This window comes from Cucumis sativus, chromosome 3 (assembly GCF_000004075.3).
Source record: "Cucumis sativus cultivar 9930 chromosome 3, Cucumber_9930_V3, whole genome shotgun sequence".
Lineage (NCBI taxonomy): Eukaryota > Viridiplantae > Streptophyta > Magnoliopsida > Cucurbitales > Cucurbitaceae > Cucumis > Cucumis sativus.
Window position 1 is genome coordinate 757,148 of NC_026657.2, and position 25,360 is coordinate 782,507.

The 25,360-nt window shown below is 33.0% G+C and overlaps 3 protein-coding genes across 4 annotated transcripts; 2 read left to right on the plus strand and 1 right to left on the minus strand.

Annotated features, from left to right (window-relative positions):
- Window positions 1-8,253: 8,253 nt before the first annotated feature.
- LOC101209632 (F-box/kelch-repeat protein SKIP25) lies at window positions 8,254-9,851 on the plus strand. Its single transcript, XM_004146150.3, has one exon. It carries the CDS (start codon window positions 8,472-8,474, stop codon window positions 9,597-9,599), a length of 1,128 nt encoding a protein of 375 aa, XP_004146198.1. The 5' UTR covers window positions 8,254-8,471; the 3' UTR covers window positions 9,600-9,851.
- Window positions 9,852-11,595: 1,744 nt separating this feature from the next.
- Window positions 11,596-22,795, minus strand: LOC101209387 (alpha-glucosidase 2). The gene is made up of 23 exons (XM_011652003.2): window positions 22,576-22,795; window positions 21,697-21,991; window positions 21,490-21,558; window positions 21,278-21,415; window positions 21,060-21,177; window positions 20,696-20,778; window positions 20,313-20,408; window positions 19,704-19,872; window positions 19,490-19,632; window positions 19,319-19,405; window positions 18,942-19,127; window positions 18,401-18,568; window positions 17,529-17,649; window positions 17,379-17,448; window positions 17,194-17,281; window positions 16,991-17,111; window positions 16,386-16,579; window positions 16,141-16,249; window positions 14,640-14,795; window positions 13,839-13,941; window positions 13,335-13,508; window positions 13,039-13,184; window positions 11,596-12,217 (listed from the first exon to the last, which is right to left on the minus strand). Exons 1-23 carry the CDS (start codon window positions 22,737-22,739, stop codon window positions 12,033-12,035), a joined length of 3,183 nt encoding a protein of 1,060 aa, XP_011650305.1. The 5' UTR covers window positions 22,740-22,795; the 3' UTR covers window positions 11,596-12,032.
- LOC101209138 (thaumatin-like protein 1b) lies at window positions 21,999-25,360 on the plus strand. 2 transcript variants are annotated; one of them, XM_031882767.1, is made up of 3 exons: window positions 21,999-22,151; window positions 24,507-24,901; window positions 25,044-25,360. In XM_031882767.1, exons 1-3 carry the CDS (start codon window positions 22,090-22,092, stop codon window positions 25,358-25,360), a joined length of 774 nt encoding a protein of 257 aa, XP_031738627.1. In that variant the 5' UTR covers window positions 21,999-22,089. The 2 variants fall into 2 exon arrangements, with proteins under 2 accessions (XP_031738627.1, XP_011650306.2); XM_011652004.2 differs by lacking the exon at window positions 21,999-22,151 and adding an exon at window positions 24,161-24,221 and having other exon boundaries at window positions 24,518-24,901.

Genomic DNA, 25,360 nt, shown 5'->3' on the forward strand with positions numbered 1-25,360 from the left:
CTTCTTATGCATACTTTTGAATATACCACATGAAAGTAATTGAAATCGGAACAAAAATATTATATCATTCCTAGAATTAGGGTAGTTCGGTTTTAAGCCAATAAAATATTATTTAACCAAAATTGGTCCTAATCAATCGATTTTGTCCACTTGGTTCGGTAGTTGGAGGATCAAAAACTAGAAAAAGAGAATAATGTATAGAGGGAATTGTGCAATGGTGTTCATTGTTTTATGACACCGTTGCATTGTAACTGCGAGGGTAGTAGCATGACGAATAGAGGAATGGAGGACGTTAAAGTGTTTTGAGAGAGCAAGGGAGGTGGCTGAAACTTAAAAAAAAATCGAATAGGTTTAATTCTAGGCTACGTACTTTTCCTTAGTATATACGATATGTAATCCTATTGATTCTTAAAAGTCCAAAAGTATACCAAGAAAAAGGAGAAAAGAGAGAGAAAATAGAATTCGACTTTAAGTTTAATTTAGTGTGAAATTCGAAACCTTACCCCCGAACACTTAGGTGCTGAGGCGGCAAATCCAAAAACATGGCCTATGATATGCGTCAAAGTTGGGATGGGCAGAAGTCAGTGCTTAAGATGCGGCTTTTGAATTAGAGAATTAGTTTGAGAAACTGATAAGTCGCTGTTGGTGAGGAAAATTAAGGGTGGGGACTGGGGAGGTCCCTACTTAGCATGTGCCATAGGTACATATAGGTATGCATGCACCAAAACTTTCAACCCTCCCCAAATTACATGCCTACATCCTCCCTATTTGACAAAAAATTTCTATATCATTGGAACACCAAATTCCCATGCTTCATTGAATTTATCCTTATAAATATCTATAAAACTCCCATCAATATTAACACACTCTCTTTTAACTTTTAAAAGAAATGAACATAAAAAGGACTTTGGTACTAGAATCGAAATCCTCCTTCCAAGGTAATTTATGATTTATTTTCTAAATTTTAGAAGTTTTTATTTATTTATTTTAAAATTTCTATGAGTTTAAATGTATTTTAATGAAAGAATTTAAGGTGTTAGAGCCAAAAGCTTATGAAAAATAGACCAAATGAGAATTTTCTTTTATTAGTGGGGGACCCTAGCCCGTCAATATATCATTACAAACCACACAATTGTGTCAGTATATTAAACCCTAAATCCTAATCATCTCAATTCAAAACCAAAAACAAAGACTAACTTCTTTTACAACCATTTTGGTACAAATTTTCGATCAATCACTTAACAAAATTTTTTGATCAACTAATTCCTCCCAACATATATATTAGAATATATGAAATATGGATACTCTCTTTTTATTCAATGTCTTAGTTTTCAACTTTCCTAACAAAGAAGTTTCTTAAGTTCAATAATAATATAGTTGTTTCTCATGGGTGTTAGAAAAATCCAGGAAAACCCGACCAATCCGAAACTATCCAACTCAAACATGAAGGTTAGGATGTGCTTTTTCTTTTCTTTTTTTTTTTCTAATCTGGATTAGTTGGGTTGGATTTTCTGACCAAGTTGACTCGAGCTATGCTCTTGTTTTCCCCTCACTCTTTAACTCCTTTTCTATGGGCTAGTTACAAATAGGACACCCATAGAATGGTTCACTCAGTAAACTGACCCAACTCAATGGGCTAAGCCCAATCAAGAGACAAAACCATTAATACCAAAATAAAACAAATAATAAGGATAATATTACTTCACATGTAAGAACATTATTGTTCCTATTCTCACTCAATTAAGGATTCTAGTTTAGATATTAACAAATTCCATCAGTTCATAAGATATTAAACTGTACATCTTGTCAATTTTCTTTTTTAAAAAGAAAACTGAACTTCCCAAACTAGGCTTCAAGTTCAATAAAATCACTATGGATTTGATGTTACCTTTGTGGAGATTTTAGAAGAACAATCCCTTTGTCCCCCCTTCTAGGAGTCATAGTCTAATGGGTCCCATTGGTAATAATAAATGAAATGCAATATACACATTTTGGACCAAAAGTAATAATAACATTTTTTTTCTTCAATTGATATATATGAAAATTGGACTTTCATCAAAATGAAAGATTTATCATAGTACTCTCATGGACTGAAATACCTAACCAAAGAGTTTAGAACTTCCACTTTTTATGAAAACTTGTTTGCCCAACCCATAACATCAAAATGTACTTTTTAATCATTTTAAAAATCTTTTGATGTGAAGTTTTTTACTTTTGGAATTCTTCTACTAAGTACAATTATAATTATTCATTTCATAAGGACAGCTATCTAATCACTTGTAGATATTGGTAGGTTGGAAAATTTTGGCTAATATCTATAATTTTTAGAACAAAGCTTTTCATGCTATAGTAGTTTTAGTGTCCTCTTATGGCGATTCTTTGATTTGAAAAGATGAATTTTCAAATAGCAGCATTCTTTCTCTCGTTCTCGATGAGTTGGTTTGTAGTGTAGGTTTTTTTATTGTCTAAAATAATAATATTAACAATAATAATTTGTATATAAGAAAATGAGAGGAACATAATTCATTCGGATAATATATATACATATATAACTCAATGTTTAGTTTTCTGTTTGGGTTTTTTTTTTTTTTAAATAAATAAAATAAATAACCATGTACCTAGTAAAAAGTATCCAAAATCATTAAAAAGAATTCCCCTAGTAAAGTACACCTTTTGGAATATGAATTATTCTTCAACTTTTAATTTCACTTTTCTTCTTTTTTTTTATGTTACATTTTGTAAATTATCCCAACTTAGTAGTTTTGTATTTTGTTTAGTATAGTTAAGAGACTGTATTTAGAACAATGAATCTTCCATATACTTATACGACCATACCAAATTAGATGTCATTCGTTCGTTTTATACCAATTTCTTTATTAAAAAACATGTGAGATTAGAGAGACTTCGAATCTCTACCACCTAGTCGAGATTTATAATATATGTTTAAACTAGTTGAACTATGTTTATATTATTTTGTTAACCATTAATATTTAAGATGTTTTTTTAATTAATAACTTATTTTTTAAGATGTTTTTTTAATTAATAACTTATTTTTTAATACCACCAAGGAAAAAAAAAGATTTATATATATATCTTCTAGAAAATTTTATTTTGGCTTAAACCTTTATCACATTTATTTTTATTCATACATCATAAACATTTACCAGATATATATCCAGTTGAAATTTTACAATATTTGTGATTGGTTTTAGAACGGTTGAAGTAGACATACTTTTTAGTATTCAATTTTGATACATTAATTTAATATTGGAGGCATTTATGTGTAAATTATAGAATTAATAAATATATGGAACGAAATAAATGCATAAAGTTGGATGGAGTTGGGAATTCATACTTATCAAGTACATATGAATACAATACAATGGATACAAAAAGTTAAGAGTAACAATAAATAAAGAAAGTAGTGGGAAGTTATTATTAGACTTTAGGAGAAAAGAATGCATATTAATATTTAAAAGAGAGTAGGAATAAATAATTAAAGGTGGTGGGGGAAAGGGTAGGGAAATTAGCAAAATTTAGTTAGATAGAGCATTAAAGGGGACGGTGGAGTTGGAATGAGGTGAGGCCCCACTATGACAGGGGGGAAAAAGAAAAAGAAAATTAATAATAAATAAGTCGTTGTAAATTTTTTTCTAATTCAACTGACATGAAAATATGTAAAATATGAACCATAGATTAAGAAGTTAAAAATTTGTAAAGAAAAAAAAAGTAAAATTTCAGGCAATTTTGTCGACTTTAATATAACTATGATTAGAAAATCATAGATGAATCCTCAAATTAAAATTTTCTAACTCTTTATTAATGTTGACATTTTTGTATGTGTATGACGTGTTTTTGGTGACATTTAAATATGTTTTAATTTAATTATTCCAAACCAATTTTGATCTTATAAAAATTATTTTTTAAAATACAAAAATGAAAATTAAATTAGAATTTTAAGTACAAGTGAAACCAACTTTAAAACATACACACATATTACTCTGAACTCCCCATATTTTCTTACCCATATATTCTCTAATCTCTTTGGTCCTACTCTTACCTTTTAACTTTCTACGGTTAAAACTTATCAATTTGTTAAATTTTTTGTCTTAAAATTTGTAGTTTGCAGTTTAAATTATACTATATTCAATAAAGTGGTTACCGAGGACTTATTAGTAAAAATAAAATACTAAAATCTTGAATTCAATAAACTAATTAAGGTTCTAAGACTATTTAGTGTAGACTTGAACTTTATGTTGAGACATAAATGTGGTTCAAGTTTGAGTATATAGACCAAACAACCTGTAGTATTTATGAATAAGGTTGGACATCTTATTCTGAGATAATATGGATGCGACCTACTTTGTAGTTAGTATAAACGATTCATGTAAAGACATGAAAGTGATGACATCATATGCAAAGAGTTTACATATGATTGTAACCATAAAACAATCACTTTTAAGTTATAACACCGTTGACGGTATAAAATTGACTATTTTATTTATTAGTGACATAAATATTTATTAGTTGATGGTAGATTTTTGTGATATTTGAGTGTATTTATAAATATTTAAAAAATGTTGGAAGTATGAAAAGTAAAATAAAAAGGCTAAATAATAAGATAGTTGAAAAGGGAAATAAGAGATTAGATTAGATATGCACATTCATGTACGTATACATATGTATATAAAAATATATAAAAGAAAATGAAGGGACCATAGCATATGAGTGCCAAATGCGGTTCTCAATCTCATCACTTCACATGTCATTAATAAGACAAAAGCACCTTTTTGATATTTATTATTATATATTGAATTTGACAACGCCATCTTTCTTGGCGTGCTCTGCTCTTTCCTTCCTTTTATTAAAAAAATTGTGGTTCTCCTCATTCCAAGTTTCAATCATTTTATTGATTCTTCCACTCCCCCCCTCCCCTCTCTTTTATTCTTTCTTTCTTTATTTTTACTCTATCCATTATTTCCATTATATATACTCTCTTTTTCTTTTTATTTTATACGTTAGTTTCGACGTTTAGTTGGTTATTATATACTTTTAAGTTGGTGGATAATTATCAACCAACTAAAAGTATCAATGTTCAAAAGAAAAAATAAACCCAAAAGAGTCAACTCAATCCAACCTAACCCAAAAATATGGATTGGATTAGCGAGTTGGTTTTTTTTTTCATCTCCATAACTTATTTAGACAAATTATTATAATGTTTTTCAATCGACAAGGTGAACAAATTGTTATTCAATGTGCAAGTAACATATATATATATGTTTTACATTTAAATTCAAGTATACAATGTTCATTCAAAAGAATGTTTAGGTTTTAGGTTTATATAAATAACCGGGTTGGGTTTGGATAAACCCAACCTCCTACTTGCACAACTCGACAATTCAGTTCAATTTTTTTTCCTCCAATTTTTTAACTCAATCCAACCCTTACAATTTGGGTTGGACAATCTGGATTGGCCAGATTACAGATTTTTTTAAAACATTTTTACTTTCTAAATTATAATAGTTGGATTTGAAGCTAAGACTATTTTTGTTTGAGTTTTGAGTTAGACTAACGAGGCTGTCAAAATATTGAGGGTGTGTTATAGCAATATAAGTCGAGATAGTTTTGCTATATTTGTAATTTTTTAAAAAGTTGTTATATCCATAATTATTATTCTTAAAATGGTCATGAATTGCAATTTTCCTATTTGGTGGATGAAATGATCATTCGAATAGTTTTTTTTTTTCTTTTTACTATTCTTATTCACCCTTTTATTTTTGAGAGGATAATTCAACATTCAAAGATTCTTCATTAATTTGAATTTCCAATCATTCTTGAAAAAGGGTGAAAAAAAGGAGTCAAAATTATTCTCCATCCTAATCCATCAAAATATTCCCCATTTTTATCCTTAAAAGGGGCAATGCATTGGATAATAATCAACAAAGTCAAGTCATGGATCTTGGTAGTCATGAATGATGATGATATACCAACACTATCAATTTGAATAATATATACTTTTTCTATTATTGATTGATTGTTTTATTTATTTTATTATTATTATATTTGGTAAATGAATCCTATCTGATATTTTCTTTGCAACTAACAATAGACCCCTTGCAAATACAAGTTTAAATTGGGGAAAATTATTAAAATTATTTTAGTTATAGTAGGCGAGGTGATAGTAAAAAATTACAAACGTTTGTAATAGGAGAGATTTGAAATAATAATATTATTTAGTCAGTTATATCATATAATATTAGATGATATAATTGGAATTAACATCTTTTATTAAATAGAAGTCCGGAATACAGCGAGACTCAAAACACTCTAAATGTTGTATTCATTAAGTTCTTAAACTTTAAAGTTTGAACTTTCAGTTTTGTGTTTTCAATAGATCTCAAAATTTTGATTTATTTTTTGTCTATATGTCGTTCACTCGCATTCAAGTTTGAATAAACCGGAAGTTTATAGTAGGTGTTGATGAATCTAAAATTATAAATATAGACTCTTAGAAATTAAATTTGAAAAACGAAAGCTCATTCTAATACCTCATCTCTCTATTTGTTACACATATATTGTTTTTTACTTAATGGTTGGAGCTTGTGTGGCATCACTACACCTAGTGTATTGTTCTTTTCATCTTGCAGGTCACGTTCTTTCTAAAATCACAAACTTACCCAAATATAGGGGTGAAATCGAGTTGGGTTAGGAGACATTCTCAATCCAACCCATATTTTTGAGTTATTTTGATTAGCAACCCGAATAATTCGAATTTAGTTTAACTAATTCATATTTTAACCTAATTCAACTCAAAACTTCTAATATGAGTTAGTAATTCGAGTTATTTAGGTTTAACTCATATTCTTACATCCCTACCCTAACATTAGGATAGTTTTTTTTTTCTTTCTATTTAAAGACAAAGTTAGGAACTCAAACGTCCCTAAATGGTGTGGAGAGACGAAGTTGGTGTAATTTAAATTGAATGATGGAGGAGAAATGCGTTGGAAAAAGGCCAACATTTAGAACCACACATTTCTTGTACACAATACAATCTGTCTTCAATCTCAATGTGTGTGTATATATATATCTTATTAATGAATGATGACAATTCAATTTAGAAACAAAGCAACTGTACCCATCTGCTCTCCCAATTCACTTTTCTCATTTATATATTCTTTACACATCACACATCTTTTTCTCTCTCTCCCCCATCTCTATACATTAATTCAATATCGTGATTGCAATCTAACCAAAGCCTCCTCTTCTTCTGTATTTTCCTCCTTTCAAAGTCCACTCTTTCCCATTCAAACATTAAACAACGTTTTTTATAACGAGCAACCGTGTTTAATCTAAAAAATACCAGTTTCATTTGTGGGATTTATAGCGTTAAGCGTTTTGTAAGTCTTGAAAAACCAAGAGTAGGTTTAAGAACTTATTAGATTAAATAAGAATTGAGTTACCTTACTTTATACAGTTTGAAACTAACGTATTCTAAGATATTGTATTTTCTGGGTGTTGAAAAAAAAACTAAAAAACTCTTGACGTCGTGTTGTTTAAAACAAAACCTATATTTTTATCTTTCATGTTTCATACGTTTCAGAGTTAGAAGCCAAATAGAAATCTTTTGAGATGTTGGATAAAAAGTTAGTCCTGCAGTGACCAAGATGATGTTGGGATTCGGTTGATAAAAATGATCATGGAGACTAAATATATTTATTCTTCAAATACTAGAAGTGTGTATTTAAATAATGTGTTAGATCTAAACAAAAAAAGAGCCATATAATCTTCTTTTTTTTTTTTTATTAATGTGATATAGAAACTTAATTATAACAAAAAATTTATGACGAAGGCATAAAGTCAAACATTGTATGTAAATGTAGAAAGGAGATAAGGGGAAAAAAAACCTTTAAATTGTTTATTTAATAAGAAAAGTCCTCTTTACCGAAAGAAAGAAAGAAAGAAGCTTTCTAGATGAGTAGACACAAACTAAATTCAATTAATTAAGTCCTAAGTTTTCAAAGCTCAACCACAAAGCATAAATGAAAAATCAAGCCATCAATTTTAGAATATATATATAGTATAGATAGATAGATTAAGGTGTAGGATCCTTTTGGAATACTTCTTAGTTTTACCTTTTAAGGGTAAATAGAGAATCTAGAAAGTTCAAAGGACTGGACAAAAAAATCCCTCAAAGATTAGGGACTATTTTGTAATTTTAATATATATATTGAAAAAAAATAAAAGGGTAATAGAGAGAAGGAATTGTGGAAGCATTAAATAATAAGGCAATATTTAGGCACTTGGAAGAGTAAGCCTTGGCTTTTGGTTTTGGTATCTGCCGAATAATGACTTTACGCCGTCTAATACAAGAAATGATTCAATCCCTTTTTCAGATATGAACGCCGCCGTCTCCTCCTCCGCTGTCTCCACCGTCTGTCTTCTTCTTCTTCTTCTTCTCCTCCTCCCTTCTCATGGTCACCACTGCCACCGCTGATTCCCTCACTCCCCCTTCCTCCAAGCGCAATAAACTGGCTCTCCACCACCACCCCTCTTCGCCCCTCCTCCCTGGCCTCCCCGATCACGTAGCTCAATTCTGCCTCTCCCATGTCCCTCCTTCTCTCCTCTTCTCCGTAAGCCGCTCATGGCGACGTCTCCTCTATTCCCCTTCCTTTCCCCCTTTCTCCTCTCTTTACGCCCTTCTTTCTTCCTCCTCTAATTCCCTCGATTTCTTCAATTTCGATCCAATCTCTTCGAAATGGAGTCCTCTCCCTCCTCCTCCCAATTCCCCTTCTTCCCATCTCTTGATCCATCACCCTTCTTTCCTTTCCCGCCACCTCCCTGTTCAATCCCTCACTGTTTCCGGCCACCTCCTCCTCCTTGCTGCCACCACCTACAACCTCCTCCCGGCTCTCCCTCGCCCTCTCCTCTTCTCCCCCTTTTCCAATTCCTGGCGTTTAGCCCCTCCTCTCCCCACCCCTCGCCGTTGGTGCGCTGCCGGCGCTCTCCACGGCTCTGTTTATGTCGCTAGTGGAATTGGATCTTTCTTCTCTACCGATGTAGCTAGATCTGTTGAGAGATGGGATTTCAAATCCAACGGTGCTGATGGTTGGGAGAAGGTTAGTGGGCTTAAGGATGGGAAGTTTAGTAGAGACGCCATTGATGCAGTGGGATGGAAAGGGAAACTCTGTATGGTGAATGTGAAAGGGCATGCACTTAAAGAAGGGTTAGTTTATGATTTGGAAAAAGACGAGTGGGAAGAGATGCCTGAAGGGATGATCGAAGGGTGGAGAGGACCAGTGGCCGCCATGGATGAGAAAGACATGTACGTGGTGGATGAAATTAGTGGAAGTTTGAGAAGGTATGATTCAGAGAAGGATTTTTGGGAAGAGGTAATGGAATCCAATCGGCTGAAAGGAGCAGTGCAGATGGCAGCCGGCGGTGGAAGAGTGTGCGTCGTGTGCGGTGGAAGTAGAGGGGAAATAGTGGTGGTGGATGTGGTAACGTCGCCGGCACGGCTGTGGGTGGAGCCGACGCCACCGGGAACAGAGGTGGTCGCCGTCCACGTGCTGCCGAGAATGAATGGGGCTGCAGATTCATGATTGGCCGCCGGTTACAGCCAGGAAGTGCTTTTTTTCTTCCTTCCTTCCTTCCTTTTTTTTTTTTTTTTTTGGATTTAAAATATTGTATTATTGTTTAATATATTAATAGAAAAATAATACGGAGAATTTAATTGATTAATTAAATTTGTTCTTTTGGGGGTAAGTAAAGGAAAAGTGGAAATTTGTCGGTTTAAAGAAGAGCAGTTTGTTATTGGTTTGAGTTGGTGAACAATTTATTTATTCCCTTCCCCATCCAATTGCTTCAATTCCTCGTTAGGGATTAATAATTTCTTTACTGTTTTTCTTTTCTTTTTTTTGTATTTTTCATTAATCAAGTTTTAAAATTTTGTTTATTTACATAATGTGCATCAAAACTAACAAAAATAAGATACACATTTATAATTATTTTCTGTTTAAATGGTAATTGATGCTTTTCAATGATGTTAAGATATCTTTTGGTATGAAATTTGAAATATTGAAAAAGTGTTAATGAGATTGGCGTTAGACTATTTGAGTTAAAATTGAGATTTGAAGTTCTGTAGTCACTCTTAAACCGACTTGGAGTGGGTTCGAGATATAGTTATAGTTATAGTTATGTATTAATTTCAAAAGTCTAAATTAAGTGTTTATGTTTGTCATAAATTTTACCTACTTTAAGAAAGAAAATAGATAATAGCTCATCTCTATGTATAATTGGGTCTCCATTCCTTAATTGTTTTATTTCTTTCTATGAAAGTAACATTAAGAACCAATTTTCAAAAGTATGGAGACTACAACGATGAAGAAGATCTAAAAGCGTAACTTTTATTCTATGATTTGCTTATTTGACTTCTACTTTGGAAAGATTCTAGTTTCTACTTCATTTCATTGATTCATTAATATTGTGATTAACAGAAACAAAAACAAAAGTAAATCAAATATGGACGATTGAAAGTATAATCATTAGAACAGTTTCTCTAGACATTCATTTCATCGTGGGAGAAAACGTAAAATTAAATAGTTGCACTATGACAAAAATTTTGGAATTGGAATTTAGTTCATAAAACTGAGACATTAAGTTCGTAACCATTAGTCTTTTGTGTTTGTAAGATATGCATATTTCTTAAGTACAGTCATTAAATTCTTAATCAAACGTTTAAAACAAAAATAAGTTTTTAAAAATCACTATTTTTAGTTTTATTTTCTTAACTATAAATTAAGGAAATAGTTATCAAACAAGATCTTAAATTTTAGATTAACGGTAACTCAATCCATTTTTTAGAAGTTCTTTACTATCTACAATAAAATGCTCTTTATGACAATAAATTTATAAGAAACAGAAAATTAACATATACTCTACTAATATTAGAAACGTTTAAGATTAGGAATAGGTTATTGCAGTTATATTATAATTAAAAGAATTTAGATGTAGATTATTTTAGTTTGAGTTACGATAATATGAAAATAGTACAGACCCCAGCAAAATATGAGATTTTAAAATAGCGTTAAAATAACATACAAGATAATCATTACTTCTAAAACATTATTTAAGAACGTAAAGTTGTAAATAGAAAGAGTGTAATTGGAAAAGAAAATAACATCAAAACAAATGATTTGTATACATATATATATTTAAATTGAAATTCACTTTTTGTGATATAAATAAAAGGTATTTTTCATGGTTGAATGAGCAAGTATTTGACCCATAAAAAAAGTGTCACATTTTGCCTTTTATGATAAAGTTTATTCACATTATTTATTCCTCACTTTGTAACTACCACAAGCCACATTGTTGTTCATTATTTTATGATAAGAGTTCAACCACAATTCCTTTTTACAAAGTTTGATTTTAAAAAATATTTGAACATTGTTTATGACACAACTTTACCTGCTCTCCCACCGCCCTATAAAGTAATTAAATCTTTTAACATAATCATAATAATAATCAAACAAAACTTCCAACTTAACCATTCATTCAACATTGAATCTTTCTACATGACTTGAATCACAATAGATGCAAAATAATAATAAAACAATAATTTGATCTCGAGTTTGACCAAGTATTTTCAAAATGATAGCAGTTTAAAGTCTAAGCTTAGTTTATGCACTTTACAATTTGTACCAATTTGATCTATAAGAAATATTTTTAACTAAAATCAACCCTGAATACAAAGAACAGTTTATAAAATTTATTAAAGGTGGATCGGATCGACTAGGTTATTGTTATTCCAACTGCTAAAGCCAAGCCAAGTAGAAACAAACAAGGAAGAGAGGTGGGTTTGTTGCAAATCTAAGCAACCTTTATTTGAGAAACTGTTCTGTTCCCAGTTGGCATGTTTAGTGGTTCAAGTAAAAGTTTGATTAAGAACACAACATAGTGTTAAAGCTTTAATAGCTTTAAACTTATTTTGCAGATTCTGAAAAGCAATTCTTCATTGTAACAATCAATGGAGTTTAGATCACCTCGTAACTGTGTGAGATTTGGAGTGGTGTTTCCTTAGACACCGGTCTTTGTTCCGACCATAGCTCGAGGTTGACAGTTCCAGTTCCCCAGTGGATGAGACATTTGTGAACCTCCTTAATGTCGAATTTGTTGACTAATGCTCGTCCCAGACATTTATCAACTAGCTTCCATTCACCTGAAATTTCATTCATTTTAGTGAGAAATTAACTTTTTTTTAGGAAACAAGAGATCAAGCTTAAGAAAAAACATATTTCTAGCGGCTAAGATTGAGCCTTGATAACCTTCTCGAGTTTGGTCCTTGAGCTTTTATGTTTTTGTTTACGTGACAATTTAATGATAATGTGTATGTGTTCGTTTAATGTTTGAGTCATATTGATGATATTGAGAATTATATGACAGGGAACATGATCAGATCATTGATGACATATTTAAGTTGAGGCTAAAGAACTATTAGATATAAATAGAAAGTTTATGAGCCAGATTAATCAATACAACTCTAAAAGTTCATCAACCTACTTCAAACTTTTTAAATTACCAAAGGTTAAATAAACACAACCTTGCAAGTTCAAGGTCCAAACTTAAATTTAACATAACATGTTTTTCAAAGTTCAAAGACCTACTCATATCGTGCATTTGAAAAGCCAAAACCCTTGTTATTGACTGATCACGATACTTCCCAAAATTCTTCAATGGAGGAACAACATCATCATTTTTGTTCAATAAGATACCAAAGTGGATGATTGACTCACCCTATACTAGAAATAACACAAACTCTTATTTTTCAATGATAACCCGTGATTAAGACAATTAGATATGAAATTAAATTCTATCTCTAATAAGATCTTGACTTTTTAGAAAAAGTAAACAAGTCGGATAATTGAAAACAAAACTGAAAGAAAAAGATTATCACCATAACTAAAATCTTATTAGACACAATCAACATCCATATTTAACCAAATATATATGGAGTGGTAAGTAAGAGAAAATGATTATTACCATTAGGTAAAAGGTCTCCCTCCAAATACTGCTCCCCTGACTCAGGCCAGAATTCATGCACAGATCCGTCGATGGATGTGAATGAAACAAACGATTCTGTGGGATGTAAAAGGTTAAACATTGGATGGACTCTTAAGCAGACCAACCTGCAAAAACAAAGAAGCATACATAAGTAGGCAACTTAACAGATCTCTTCAACTTTTCAAACTTGTACTCCTCCAAACATCCATGTTTCCAGTGATGAATGACAATCTCTGAGGATAAAGTAGTGGCATATAGGAATATTTGGAGCAAACCTTGAGAATCCACCAGAACCAGCACCTACTTTGACAGCTACAATGTTGGAGTTAATCTTAAGTATCTTTGTATCTTCCTTTGGAATGTATATTTTTCGTCTTAGAACTAACCCTCCGTCAATATCACCTTCGAGTTCAAGAGATTCCTCATCCCCTTCATGCTCAAAGTTTCGACTGAAAGAAAAGGAGTAATACAATAAATTTGCCATGTTTTTGGGTGTTTTATACACTAACTTGAACATTTATGTAGATTTGATGGTTGAAATTTGTTTACCTTTATAGGTTGACTTGGGAGTAATTTCCTATTTTACTTTTGAGAATGTAGAAGTTATACCACTCAAGTATACAGTTCAATTTATTGGTTTCTATAAATGAATGCTCCCCATAAAGTTTAACAAATATTTATCAACTATTTCACTTATCAACAAACATAGATATCTGTATTATGAGTTAATATTCAGAATGAAGTATTGAGATTATTTAAGCATGGGTTTGAGAATTTACCCAATGATGCTATATTCCTCAGTACATCCAGCAGATCGGTACTCCGTGCCACTGTACTCTTCATAACCATTGATTTCAATCTTGCCTTGGAGCCATTGTATCCCTGCACTCACAAAGATAAAATAAGGTCAACCACTTCTGTTACATATGTTGATACAGTTAAAATAATATTTTCTTGAAGGTAAACTTTTTTAAGTTGAACATGGGTGAGAATTTGACTTTTTAAGCCGCGACAAATATAATGTGTTAACCAATTCATTTATGAAGACATAACTAGAAAATTATGTCAAAGTGAAAATCATCATTTTGAGAACACAACAAAGCTATAAATTAAACAATGATGTTCGAAATCATGTAATTATTTGACAACTTTGGTGATTAGAAACGACCATGCTAGGATCCCTCCACTAAGGTTTACATATTCCCTTTCTGGGTGATGTAAATGATAATAATAAGCTGATGTGCAAGGGCGTAGCTGAGGATATCTGGGAATAAAAAAAGGATAAAATTAAGGGAAAATAATGTTTAGTTAAAGGAGTTGAAGAGATGAGATAAGCATTAGAGTAGCTTGGGAATGGGGATGGGGATGGAACATATACAGCTCTGCAGGTGGAAAGTAGGTTAGACTCTTAGAACCAACAGCTATTCTTAGCTAGGGAGAAAATATAAACATTGGAGCCAGTTCCCAATTATGGCATTATTAAAATGACAAAAGCATAAAGATTGAAAACGAAAAGAAAGAGCAATATTTTGTCATGTTTTCTGAATTGCTAAACATTAAAATAATTATAAAGTTGTTACCTGAAGGAAGGTGTGTCATAGAAAGTATTCTACCCCCAATCCACGGAATTACTTTAACTGACCAACAAGTGCCTTTCAGTTCAATAGGAGTCTTTGAAAGGGATACTCCTTTATGTTCAGGAACCTCTTCAACATCTTGTAAAGTCTTAGCACTCTCTACAAGGAAATTATTGAATAAGTAATCATAAGTAATAATAGAGATGAATGAAACTTAAGAATCCATTACTAGTTCACTGTCAATAAGATTGGAAGAAATGTAATCCAACAAGAACTGAAAAGTTTCCATCTTGAGTCAAACACTTTCAAATTTACAAACATTAGAAAGAAGACAGTTCTCATAAGCAATCCAAGCGTCAGTTAGAGAAGCAAGGAAATATTAAGGTACTAGGAAAATGGAACTAGAACAGCATTTATCATTTAAGCTTGACAGAAAAGGACTCTTTGTTTCTTTCTTATCAAAGAAAAAAAAGGTATGCAGAGTCATTGAATTTTTGTCCCTTTACAAGTTAATTGTTTCTTAACCAAAAACAATTGAGTTGTTCAATCTATCTTAGATGCACTCTGGGCTCAGGCTAATCCAACAAGACAATACTTGATCTTACAATACTTAGCACCAGAAAATTCAATATTAAATATTCTAGGGAGCCAAATAGGTTAACACCATAGTTGGAACTGTCGGAAATAAGAGGCTTTGTTGATAGTTTATAGCCCCGAGTATTTTAGTATTTTATTTTACCCTAAGCTTACTTTATTTTTTGTATTAGGGCCTGCTAGAGTCTAAATGGTTGTCTTCTTTTGTAACTTTCAGAATGTGTGAAAATAATAAAAGAGACTCTCTATTATGTTTTTTTCTCCCTATTCTAGGATTTTCCACGTAAACCTTGTGTTCTCTTTTCTACCTTTTAACAGGAACTATGACTTTAAAACTACCCAAGTTTATGTTTTTCCTTGATCATTAGGCCAATTCATGATGATTTAGTAATTTGCTGGCATGATAAAAGAATATAACTGAGAATAAAAAATGAAACAATAGTAGGACATATAGCTACATCCTTATATGTCCTATTGATCCGATAAAACATTGAGATGAAGGAGAAATTATCTGGTCGCGGAATGGCAAGAAATTTAAGTTCTGTTGGTTCTTGTTTCTTCCTCTCGAGGCATTATCTCTATTTCTTTAGTAAGCATGATTTTACAAGCACGGTGACTGATTAGATAAGTTTTGTAACTCCTTAACTGAGTTTAGGGTGCTTTCTCCATATTTCATTTATTCACTAAAATTTGTTTATGTTAGGAAACAAGGTAGTATGGGATCCCTTTGTCCCACATTGGTTAAATGGGATGACCAATGCGGTATTTAAGTGGCTTGACTTTGCCACCCAAAAACTGACATTTGGGGTGTGGCTCTCCAAGATGCTTAAGTACCTAAGAGTTTTCTATTAGGAAATGCTATGTTGAAACATAAGTTAGAAGAGAACAATAAAGGAGAAGCAACCAATACCTAATCGATGATGATATTCCTTCTCACTGGTGGCTACCAGGTCAGCCACTTCTTGCTCAGAGGGAAATGTCACTTGCAAAAGTTCTCCATCTGTGCCCCAAGCATCGATCTGGAGGCATAGAAAATTACAATATGAATATAGTAGAGGGCTTGTAGAAACTTTGGAAATAAAAGAAAATGCACAGATTTATTGATAGGTCGTGCAGCAGAAAATGAAGCTCTGCCCCATTTGTCACCCAAGGTACCTTTGCCCCTCCACCCACTAATATTTGAACATGCAGTCGCCGATTTGGCCTAGTCCATGATCCTTCAGTTCTAGAAACCTTAACAGTAACAACTGAAGATTCTAGTTCTGCAACATAATGTGTCAATAGGTATGCACCTAAACTGAAACCATATCCATCGCCATCATCTTCAAATAGAACACCTTCAGCCTTGCCTGTAAATAAGATTAAAATTTATTAAACTTGCACTAGGAAAGAGTTGCCAGAAAAAATTTTAAGTTGTGATGCACAGTAACCCAGAGAAATTAATACAAGTTATCCAATTATACACGAAAAACCTTCATACGTTTTAGATGTTAAAGAATTAAAGCCTCTCCTAAGGTGGGCTTCAGTTAATAAATGGTCCTGAATACTAGGTCAGTATACACTTTTTAAGAGAAGGAAAATGAATGACTCTTTAGTCTTTACACAGCCAGAAAGTAAGGTCGAGAGGATTCACAGTTATGTTTCCAGATAGGCAAGAAAAGAGTAGAATGAGAACATAAGTATTTGTGTGATAGACAAGGAACAATATACTTCACTTCATGGACTATCCTAAGAAAATGCGAATAAGATGATGACATCACCATTTTCATCCAAAGCCACAAGAAGAGATATATCATCAGATGGATTGGCTTCTCCAGTATGCTGGTGAACAGGACCTAAAGGAACAATTGATCCACCTTGCAAAAATAAGACTGGTAGATCCTGCAATGGCCCAATGTACGTGAAAAAAAGATCAGAAAAGAAAGCCAGTGACAAAACTATTAAATCAGGTAGCAGAAATTACCGGATGTGAGTCACCAAAATCAAATCTCGACCAAATTCCCTTTGGCAGTGTCAAATTCAAATTGTCAATTCTTTGATTCGGCAAAGTGCTGCTCAAGAACCAGTGTTAGGAAAACAATAATTGGATTGATATTCTGCCAGCCTACTAAACAACCAGAAACCAATATTTTGTAAATGAAATAAAACCTGGAATAGATTAAAATTGAACCGAGAAGAAAAGAATTTTCAGTTTTCCTTAAGTTGGGATCTTTTGGATCTGCAAAACATATAGAAGTAAAAAAAATGTTACAACCAGAAAGAAAACATATCAAAAGTTAGATGAGGAAGGAAACCCACCTGCAAAAAAAACAGGAGTTGCAACAGGAACACCTGTCGTATGAGCTATATAGAAAAGAGTGTATATATGAGGTAATAGGCGGTAGCGTCTCTTCAATGCTAGGCGGCAAACTTCTTCACACTAACAAATGATCAAGATTTAAGTTCAAATTATTTTGGATATCAGAAATAATCCATACATGAAAATTTAAACATTAGCAATAGGTACAGACATAAAACTCATGGCAATTTACACAAGTAGCAATTTAGCAATAGCCAATAAGTACAGGCATATTATCCATGATAACAAAGGTATCCATTGCTCTTAATCCTCTAATATGAACGGCATTAACTAAGAAGGGGCCATTGGAGTTGATGAAAGAGAAATTTAACCAATAACCTTAAAATTACATTCTGTCAGTTTAGTCTTTTAGGACGCAACAATTATACTACCTCATGCTAGCAGCAAAAACTACTTGAGTCAGTGGAAGAATAGGCAATTAATACATCTGCAGTTAGCATATCAAGAAGAAGATGCATGCACAAAGGACTTGTATTGGCAGAAAAAATTATATGCTTAGACCCAGCTCTACCCTACGAGCTCCCTTTAATCTTATCATGTTTGTGCAGTGTACATTAATTATTCATTTTATGAAGTTAGGTTCAAGTCCTATCTATCCAAGGGAAAGACGGGAAGAGGCATTTGGTGTCCCCTCAAGTAAAAAATTGGGGCCTCGCAATCACTAGCCAATATGCTTTTCTCTCACATCTTTCTTTGTTCATGGTTCAATATTCTGAATTTAACCCACAATCTTCTTGGAAAAAAATGTATATCACAAACCCTGAAATGATGATCAACAAAGTAAATATAATATATTTAGGTTAGGAAAAACCTCTTCTCCAAATGACCATGGTTCATGGTCAGCAGTGCCCATTTCAGAATGTCCACGGCAGAAAGGAAACATTGCACCAATTCCCATCCACCTTCCAAAAAGCCTAGGTGTTGCGTTTCCAACATAGCCACCAATATCAGGTCCAGATAGTGGTTGACCACTGAGTCCCTAAAGAACTAGGAATGAGAATACAATAAAATCTAAATTGAAGCCACAATAGTAACTCATTCTTAAGACCTTAGTGAAAAATGAAAGCACTTAAGATTCTCTCAACCACAGATCATCATAAATGTTACAACTAAACTCCTTTGACATGAAGTTGAGATTGCCATCCAATATTAGATTGCTTGATATATATCCTATATGGTCCATCTTACAAAGAAAATTCATCCAGGATACTTGAAACTAGTATGTGAAAACACCAGAAGAATAATAGACTTTGTTAAGCTGAAATAACCTATTTCGAGTTAAATCAGGAGCATGCTATGCATATTTGTGTTTTTTCTCCTCTTCTTGTTTTAATTGAAAAAGATGTACTTACCAACTGAAGTGTCATGGAGATGCTCATGTGAAGATGATCCCAGCTTGAACTGTTGTCACCTGTCCACGTAGCAGCATACTTTTGGCTACCAATAAAACCGGCCCTAGTGAGAACAAAAGGACGCCTTCCACTGTTAGCCAATTTCATCCCTTCATATGTTGATCTAGCCATCAACATTCCATACACCTGAAGTAGGAGACAAGTGCTATTAAATAGTATGGAATCTCTACACAAACACAAAATTTTCCATTACAACACATCTTCTTTCTGGTCACATTTAAGAGTCCATTGGGTACATCTTATTCTGGCTAATTTTTTTTTTGAGAAAATAGTTACGAGAAGAGGGTATGATAGGAACAGCTCAAGGTTATGCATACATTGTGATAGTAAGAATGACTCTGGCAACCACCAAATTCTTCATCTCCCCTATGAATGTTGCTCTCAGGCATCGTTTTTGTTACAGTCTGAAATGAGAAGTGATGAGATTGACTGTAAGGTACTGCCAAAAGTGTAAGCACAGACTAAAAAGACTTCACATGTAGAATTACCTTAAAAATAGCTGGTTCATTCATGTCATTCCATATACCATCAACACCATTAGAAATAAAATCTTTAACTAAATTTGCCCACCAGGATCGAGCTTTAGCTTGTGTAAATTCAGGAAATACACAAGGCCCAGGCCAAACGTCACCTAGGACAATTAAAAAGTGTTTAGTATACCACTAAAAGGTCACAGTTTAGTGCTAATTATAAGACACAAACCTACGTAAGGTTCTCCATCAGCTTTTTGGACCCAGACATCTTTTTCAGAACCACTGTCATAGACAAAATAACCCTTTTCATGTTTGATTCCAGGATCAAGCATCCAAATAGCTTTAAAACCAATTTGGTGAAGATCATCCGCCAAAGTTTTTGGATCAGCAAAACGCTCCTGAAATAGTGTCACTGTTATTAACTCTCCTTGTCACAATAATACTCCACGGCCTTGCTTTAAACATATGAGAAATGGCAAAAAGAAGAGGTTAATAGCTCGACTATGATTGCCATAAGCATAAGAAATGGCAATAATACTCATGCTTCTTGACACAATAAAAACATAAGAATTGGGGGGGGGGGGGAATAAAGATATGATGATTATGATTTTTCTTTTTCTTTTTCTTCATTTTTTCCTTCTTACAAGAGACTTCATTGAATAAACCAAAGACAGATATACAAAAGATTCCAAAGGGAAACGTAAACACTTTAGTTGAAACACCAAGAGAAAGTGATGCCTGTGAAAAATCTATTAAATGAGTAATCTCAATGAAAATGATTCAAATAAGCAGTAAAATGCAGTGCCCTTTGTTGGAGATCAATTAGACAATGACATACAGGGTCGAAAGTGAAACAACGGAAACCATTCATGTAGTCTATATCTATCCATATAACATCGCAGGGTATATCTTTCTCTCGAAATGTTCTTGAAACCTGCAAAAGTAGTTTAGAGAGAAAGAAACCAATTAATAGCTGAGCTATTCCTTGTAGGATCTGGAATAGACTAAAGTCTACCAAACAATCTTATGCATATTGCTTTTTTCATAGTCAAGAATGGAAAAGGCTAGAACATTTGCTTAAAACATAACGGTAGTTGGGCTGACATAACTACACTAGTCCTACACAAAACCATAGAAGATTTAGTTTTTCAGAATGAGTCTAAGAAGAATTGTCCCTAAACCGGAAAATCCCAGTACTATAAATGCAAGATTACTCCCTACCTCAAGTACTCTATCAGCAGAATCATAGCTCCAACGGCATTGGTGGTAGCCTAAGGCCCATTTTGGGGGCATAAACACGGTGCCTAGTGGGAAAAATAACCAGTTAAGACATAGAGCAGAAGCTGAGGGGTTTTAAACATATACATGTCCACGCAGATAAAATCCCAGCTATAGATAATGATGACTGAGCAATAACATCATTGACCAAAAATTATAAACAATTATTATTTTTATTACTACTACTATTATTTTTTAATTTCCATTTTTATAGTTTGAGAGGCCAACTCCTAAAAGATCTCTTACATTATACATTTGTTTGATGAGTTAAACCAATCCAAAAATACAGACTTGAAAAGCAAGTTACCAACTGCCCTGGAGAATGACTTTAAAGCAGCCGCTGGTGAGGAAAACGGACCAAATGTAATGACAGGATATGAGGAAGGAGCAATAAATTGTATTACTGAATCTTCCCTCAGATCAATCTGCAAGAATACAGAGTTATAAACTTCTATACTGGCAATAACAGGTGAGATATCAAAACATCATAACTTCCACAGACAACAAGATCAGTTTTTGAAGCACCTCACAGCGCAGGGATGTATCAGCAAGAATGCCAAGTGCCTCTCCATTTGGAAGAATTGCCAACACCCATGGATGTGATTGGTACAGAGATGTAGTTACAGAACCATATCCATAAGCATCTGTATTCCATGTGAAAATCTACAAAGGAGGGAACTGCCAAAATCAAGAAGAATTAACCAACTAGTATCAAGTATACCCAATTATTAACTTACTCTTTTCCCCGTTCGCTCGAGCTGTCCACTAACTTCTCCGGTTCCATAAAGAGAGGTACCAGCAGGAAGCTGTAGAAACCAAATTTGTCAAATTACTTTGAATGGTTTTGAAGACTTGAGGTGTATACTTGCAGCAACCTTTAACAATAAGTAACCATAACAGCGATACACCAAAAAGAAAAACAATAATATTTATACAAAACATACCTCAAGTTTAACAATCTGCTGTCCAAGGAGACACTCAAAAACAGGGATGTACGTAGGAAGCTTCTGGCTAGAAATCGGTGTGTCTCTGTCTTTGGGTTTTATGAAAGAAAAACTTGGATAAGCCGCAGCTCTATCATTTGCAGAACAATCAAATCGAAAAACACTATCTTCCAGTATAGGCTCAAAAATCATATTCCCAGAGATAGTAGTATCTTTTGTGGTTCCTTCCTCTTTGGCGTTCGCCATTTTACATGTGAACTTTTCTGAAATCAACTTCTTGTTTGTCCTCTTTCTCCTGTACCCCCAAAGAAATAAATGGAAGAGAAGAAAAAAAAAATCAGATGGTTAAGCCATGTTGATCAAATACCCAAAATTTGAAATCACTTCACCACCATGGGACAATTAAGATTCGAGTATAAAATATCCCTGACTTATTCATTTATACCAAATTCTCTATTGATCATGAGTGAGTGCACAGCTTTCTGTAGACCAAGATTTGATACATCATACAAAAAGAAAAGTAAACAGAGAATAGATTGTCACTTCATCACATTCAATTGGGTCAAGTTATTTACATTCTAAGCTGAACTTAAGGAACGAGAGTCTAAAATATTAGCATATACAGTCATTCAAGCTCATTTCTGAAATCTCACAAATCATCAGAACTTCTCCTCACATGAGTTCTAAAGTACCACTGATTTTGAAACGAGTATGTTCGTAAAGTACCAAAAGAGCAATCAATTTGTCGAAACTATATGCGAATCGATCAACACGACTATCTCAAACATCTAAAAGCAATGGAAACCCATCAAAATCCTAACTAAAGAGAGCTAAAACAACCCATTTTCAAAGCCAACGGTAAAAATAAGAAACAAAAACCTGGAAAAATCAAGCTTCTTCGAATCCCAAAAACAAGCACCAGAAATTCTTAATGTAGAAATGCGAGATACAAGATTGGGAGTTCGATTAAGCCAATGAAAATATCCCGACGATCCAACACTTGGAACCTCTAAGCCACTCAACACTGATGCTTCTTCAATCATTTTCCAACTCCACCGTTTTTATATTATATATCAAAAATATGCCTCACTCAAAATAATTCATTAGGATAAATTATTAAAATGGGTTTTTAAGAAAAATGAAAATGAAAATTAACTATGTCTTTTCAGTTAATTGATGGCCTAAAAGTGAGGAATCGCATATGTTCGTCATGTTCTTGTTCATAAAGATTCCAAATTTATCATAAAAGAATAGACTACGCAGGTCATATGGTAGTGATGGGGTCTAACTTATTCCGGTAGCTAAGGAGATAAGCCAATCAACAAACGTTCAGTTCAAAAATTTGTTCATTAAGGCTCCAATTTAGTACATAAACCATCCATTAGTAGAAGAATTTATGATTGGAAATCAGCTATTTAAATAGAAAAATGAAAAAATATAATAATAATAATTACAAACTTTTTTTGAAAATAGAAAAGGTTTTTGTAACATTTATTTCTACCAATATTGTTATTGAAAAATTTGTATTCATTAAATTCATTGTGTAATGGGACAAAATTGGTGTGTGGATTGCAAAAATATTATACATGCTGAAATAACAATTGGTAATCATGGAGGATGACAAGTTTTTCTTCCACGATTATCATTAAGCCCAAATGACAATTAACATATCATGACGACGAACAATTTCTAATTAATGTTGAAATATATCTTCTGAAAATGTGTCTTCTCGCGGACAATTTTATGTTAGCACGGTCTAAAGGAACATCTTACATTTCTAATCTTATTTTTAAATAATTAATTATATGAAACATATTATAAAACTATTAACTTAAGTTATATTTCATATTTTTAATGAACGAGGAGATATCTAGATAACTTTAAATAATTTCAATTTGGTCCCTAAGTTTTAACGTACATTCTTACCAAATTTTGAGTTTAGTTTCCATTTGCTTCTTTATCTTTAAATTTTTACGCTTTTACTTGGAGTTTTTGCTAATATTCATGTTTAATCATTTAAATACATTTTTTCATTTTGTATATTTTGGTTTTTCGTTTTTGTTTCTACATCTAATTTAATCTTTTAAACAAAGTTTCAAGTTTAGATATTTTCTATAAGTAAAATTTTATATTTTTCTCTATCTAATTCTTTTAAGATCTAATATTGCATTAATGCTACAAACTTACCATTGATATTTATAATTTTGTTAGTTACTATAAAAACCTACTAATATTATTAATTTTTCAATAAACTAAAAACGAAAAGACCTTTAATGGCCATATTACAATAAAAATGGTTTGTTTCTAATAAACCCTAATATGTATATTTAGCCTCTCATAATGTTCCTTAATTTTCCACATGCCTAGATATTAATTTCCCCATCCTTTCTTTCTATAAAATCATTTATCCATCTTTTCCTCTTATTTTACTTTAATTTCCTCTAACGCATAAAAAGCTTCTCCCATGGCTACCATGTCTCACTCTCTTCTTTCTCTCCTCCTCTCCTTCCCTTTCTTCTTTTTAGGTATTTTGCTTTCGTTTTATTTCTCGCTTCGTTCTCGAACAATCACTGCAAGAAACTTTATTTTTAGTCACTCAATCAAAGATTCTTGTTCGTTTATAGCAACATGCATGTGTTAAAAAATATGTTCTAATCATAAATCACGATTAATAAAGTAGTTAATTCGAATTCTTTTAAATATCTATCTCGATTCATAGCTATGTATTTGGAAAAGCTGAATCCTTTACCAACATATATGAAAACAAAAAAGAATTATTACTATTCCTTATCTTGATTAAATTAATTAACTTTTTTGACAGGTGGAAATTCAACGACTTTTACTATTTTAAATCAGTGTGATTACACGGTGTGGCCGGGACTTTTGTCCGGCGCCGGCACATCACAGCTCTCCACTACCGGCTTCGTTCTTGAGAAAGGACAGTCCAACCCCATCACCATCCCGCCGGGGTGGTCCGGCCGCATTTGGGGCCGCACTTATTGCTCCCATGATGCCACCGGCAGATTCACTTGCGCCACTGCCGACTGCGGCTCCGGCACTGTTGAATGCAACGGTAAGGGTGCTGTCCCGCCCGCCACCCTTGCCGAGTTCACTCTCAATGGTGCGAATGGGCTCGATTTCTACGATGTCAGCCTCGTCGATGGCTACAATGTGCCCATGTTAATCACCCCACAAGATGGAACAGGTAAATTTTATAAACACAGAAGAGTAAAAGTTAAAGCGATCAATCGAGCTTCATCTATGTTTGTCATTTCTATATAACTGATGAACATATAGATAATTTTCACACCGAATTAGTCAATAATTGAAAGAGTTGGGAACGACAGGTGGGGGAAATTGCACAACAACTGGATGTGCAACAGATTTAAACAGCGAATGTCCGTCAGAACTAAGAGTGGCAGCGAGCGACGGAAATGAAAAAAGTGTAGCGTGTAAAAGCGCATGTGAGGCTTTTGGTGACGCACAATACTGTTGTAGTGGTGAATATGGTAGTCCAAATACTTGTGGACCGTCATCTTATTCACAGTTCTTCAAATCCTCATGTCCACAAGCTTATAGCTATGCCTACGACGACGGTACCAGCACATTCACTTGCACTGCCGCCAATTACCTCATCACCTTTTGTCCCCTTTCAGATAGGTGA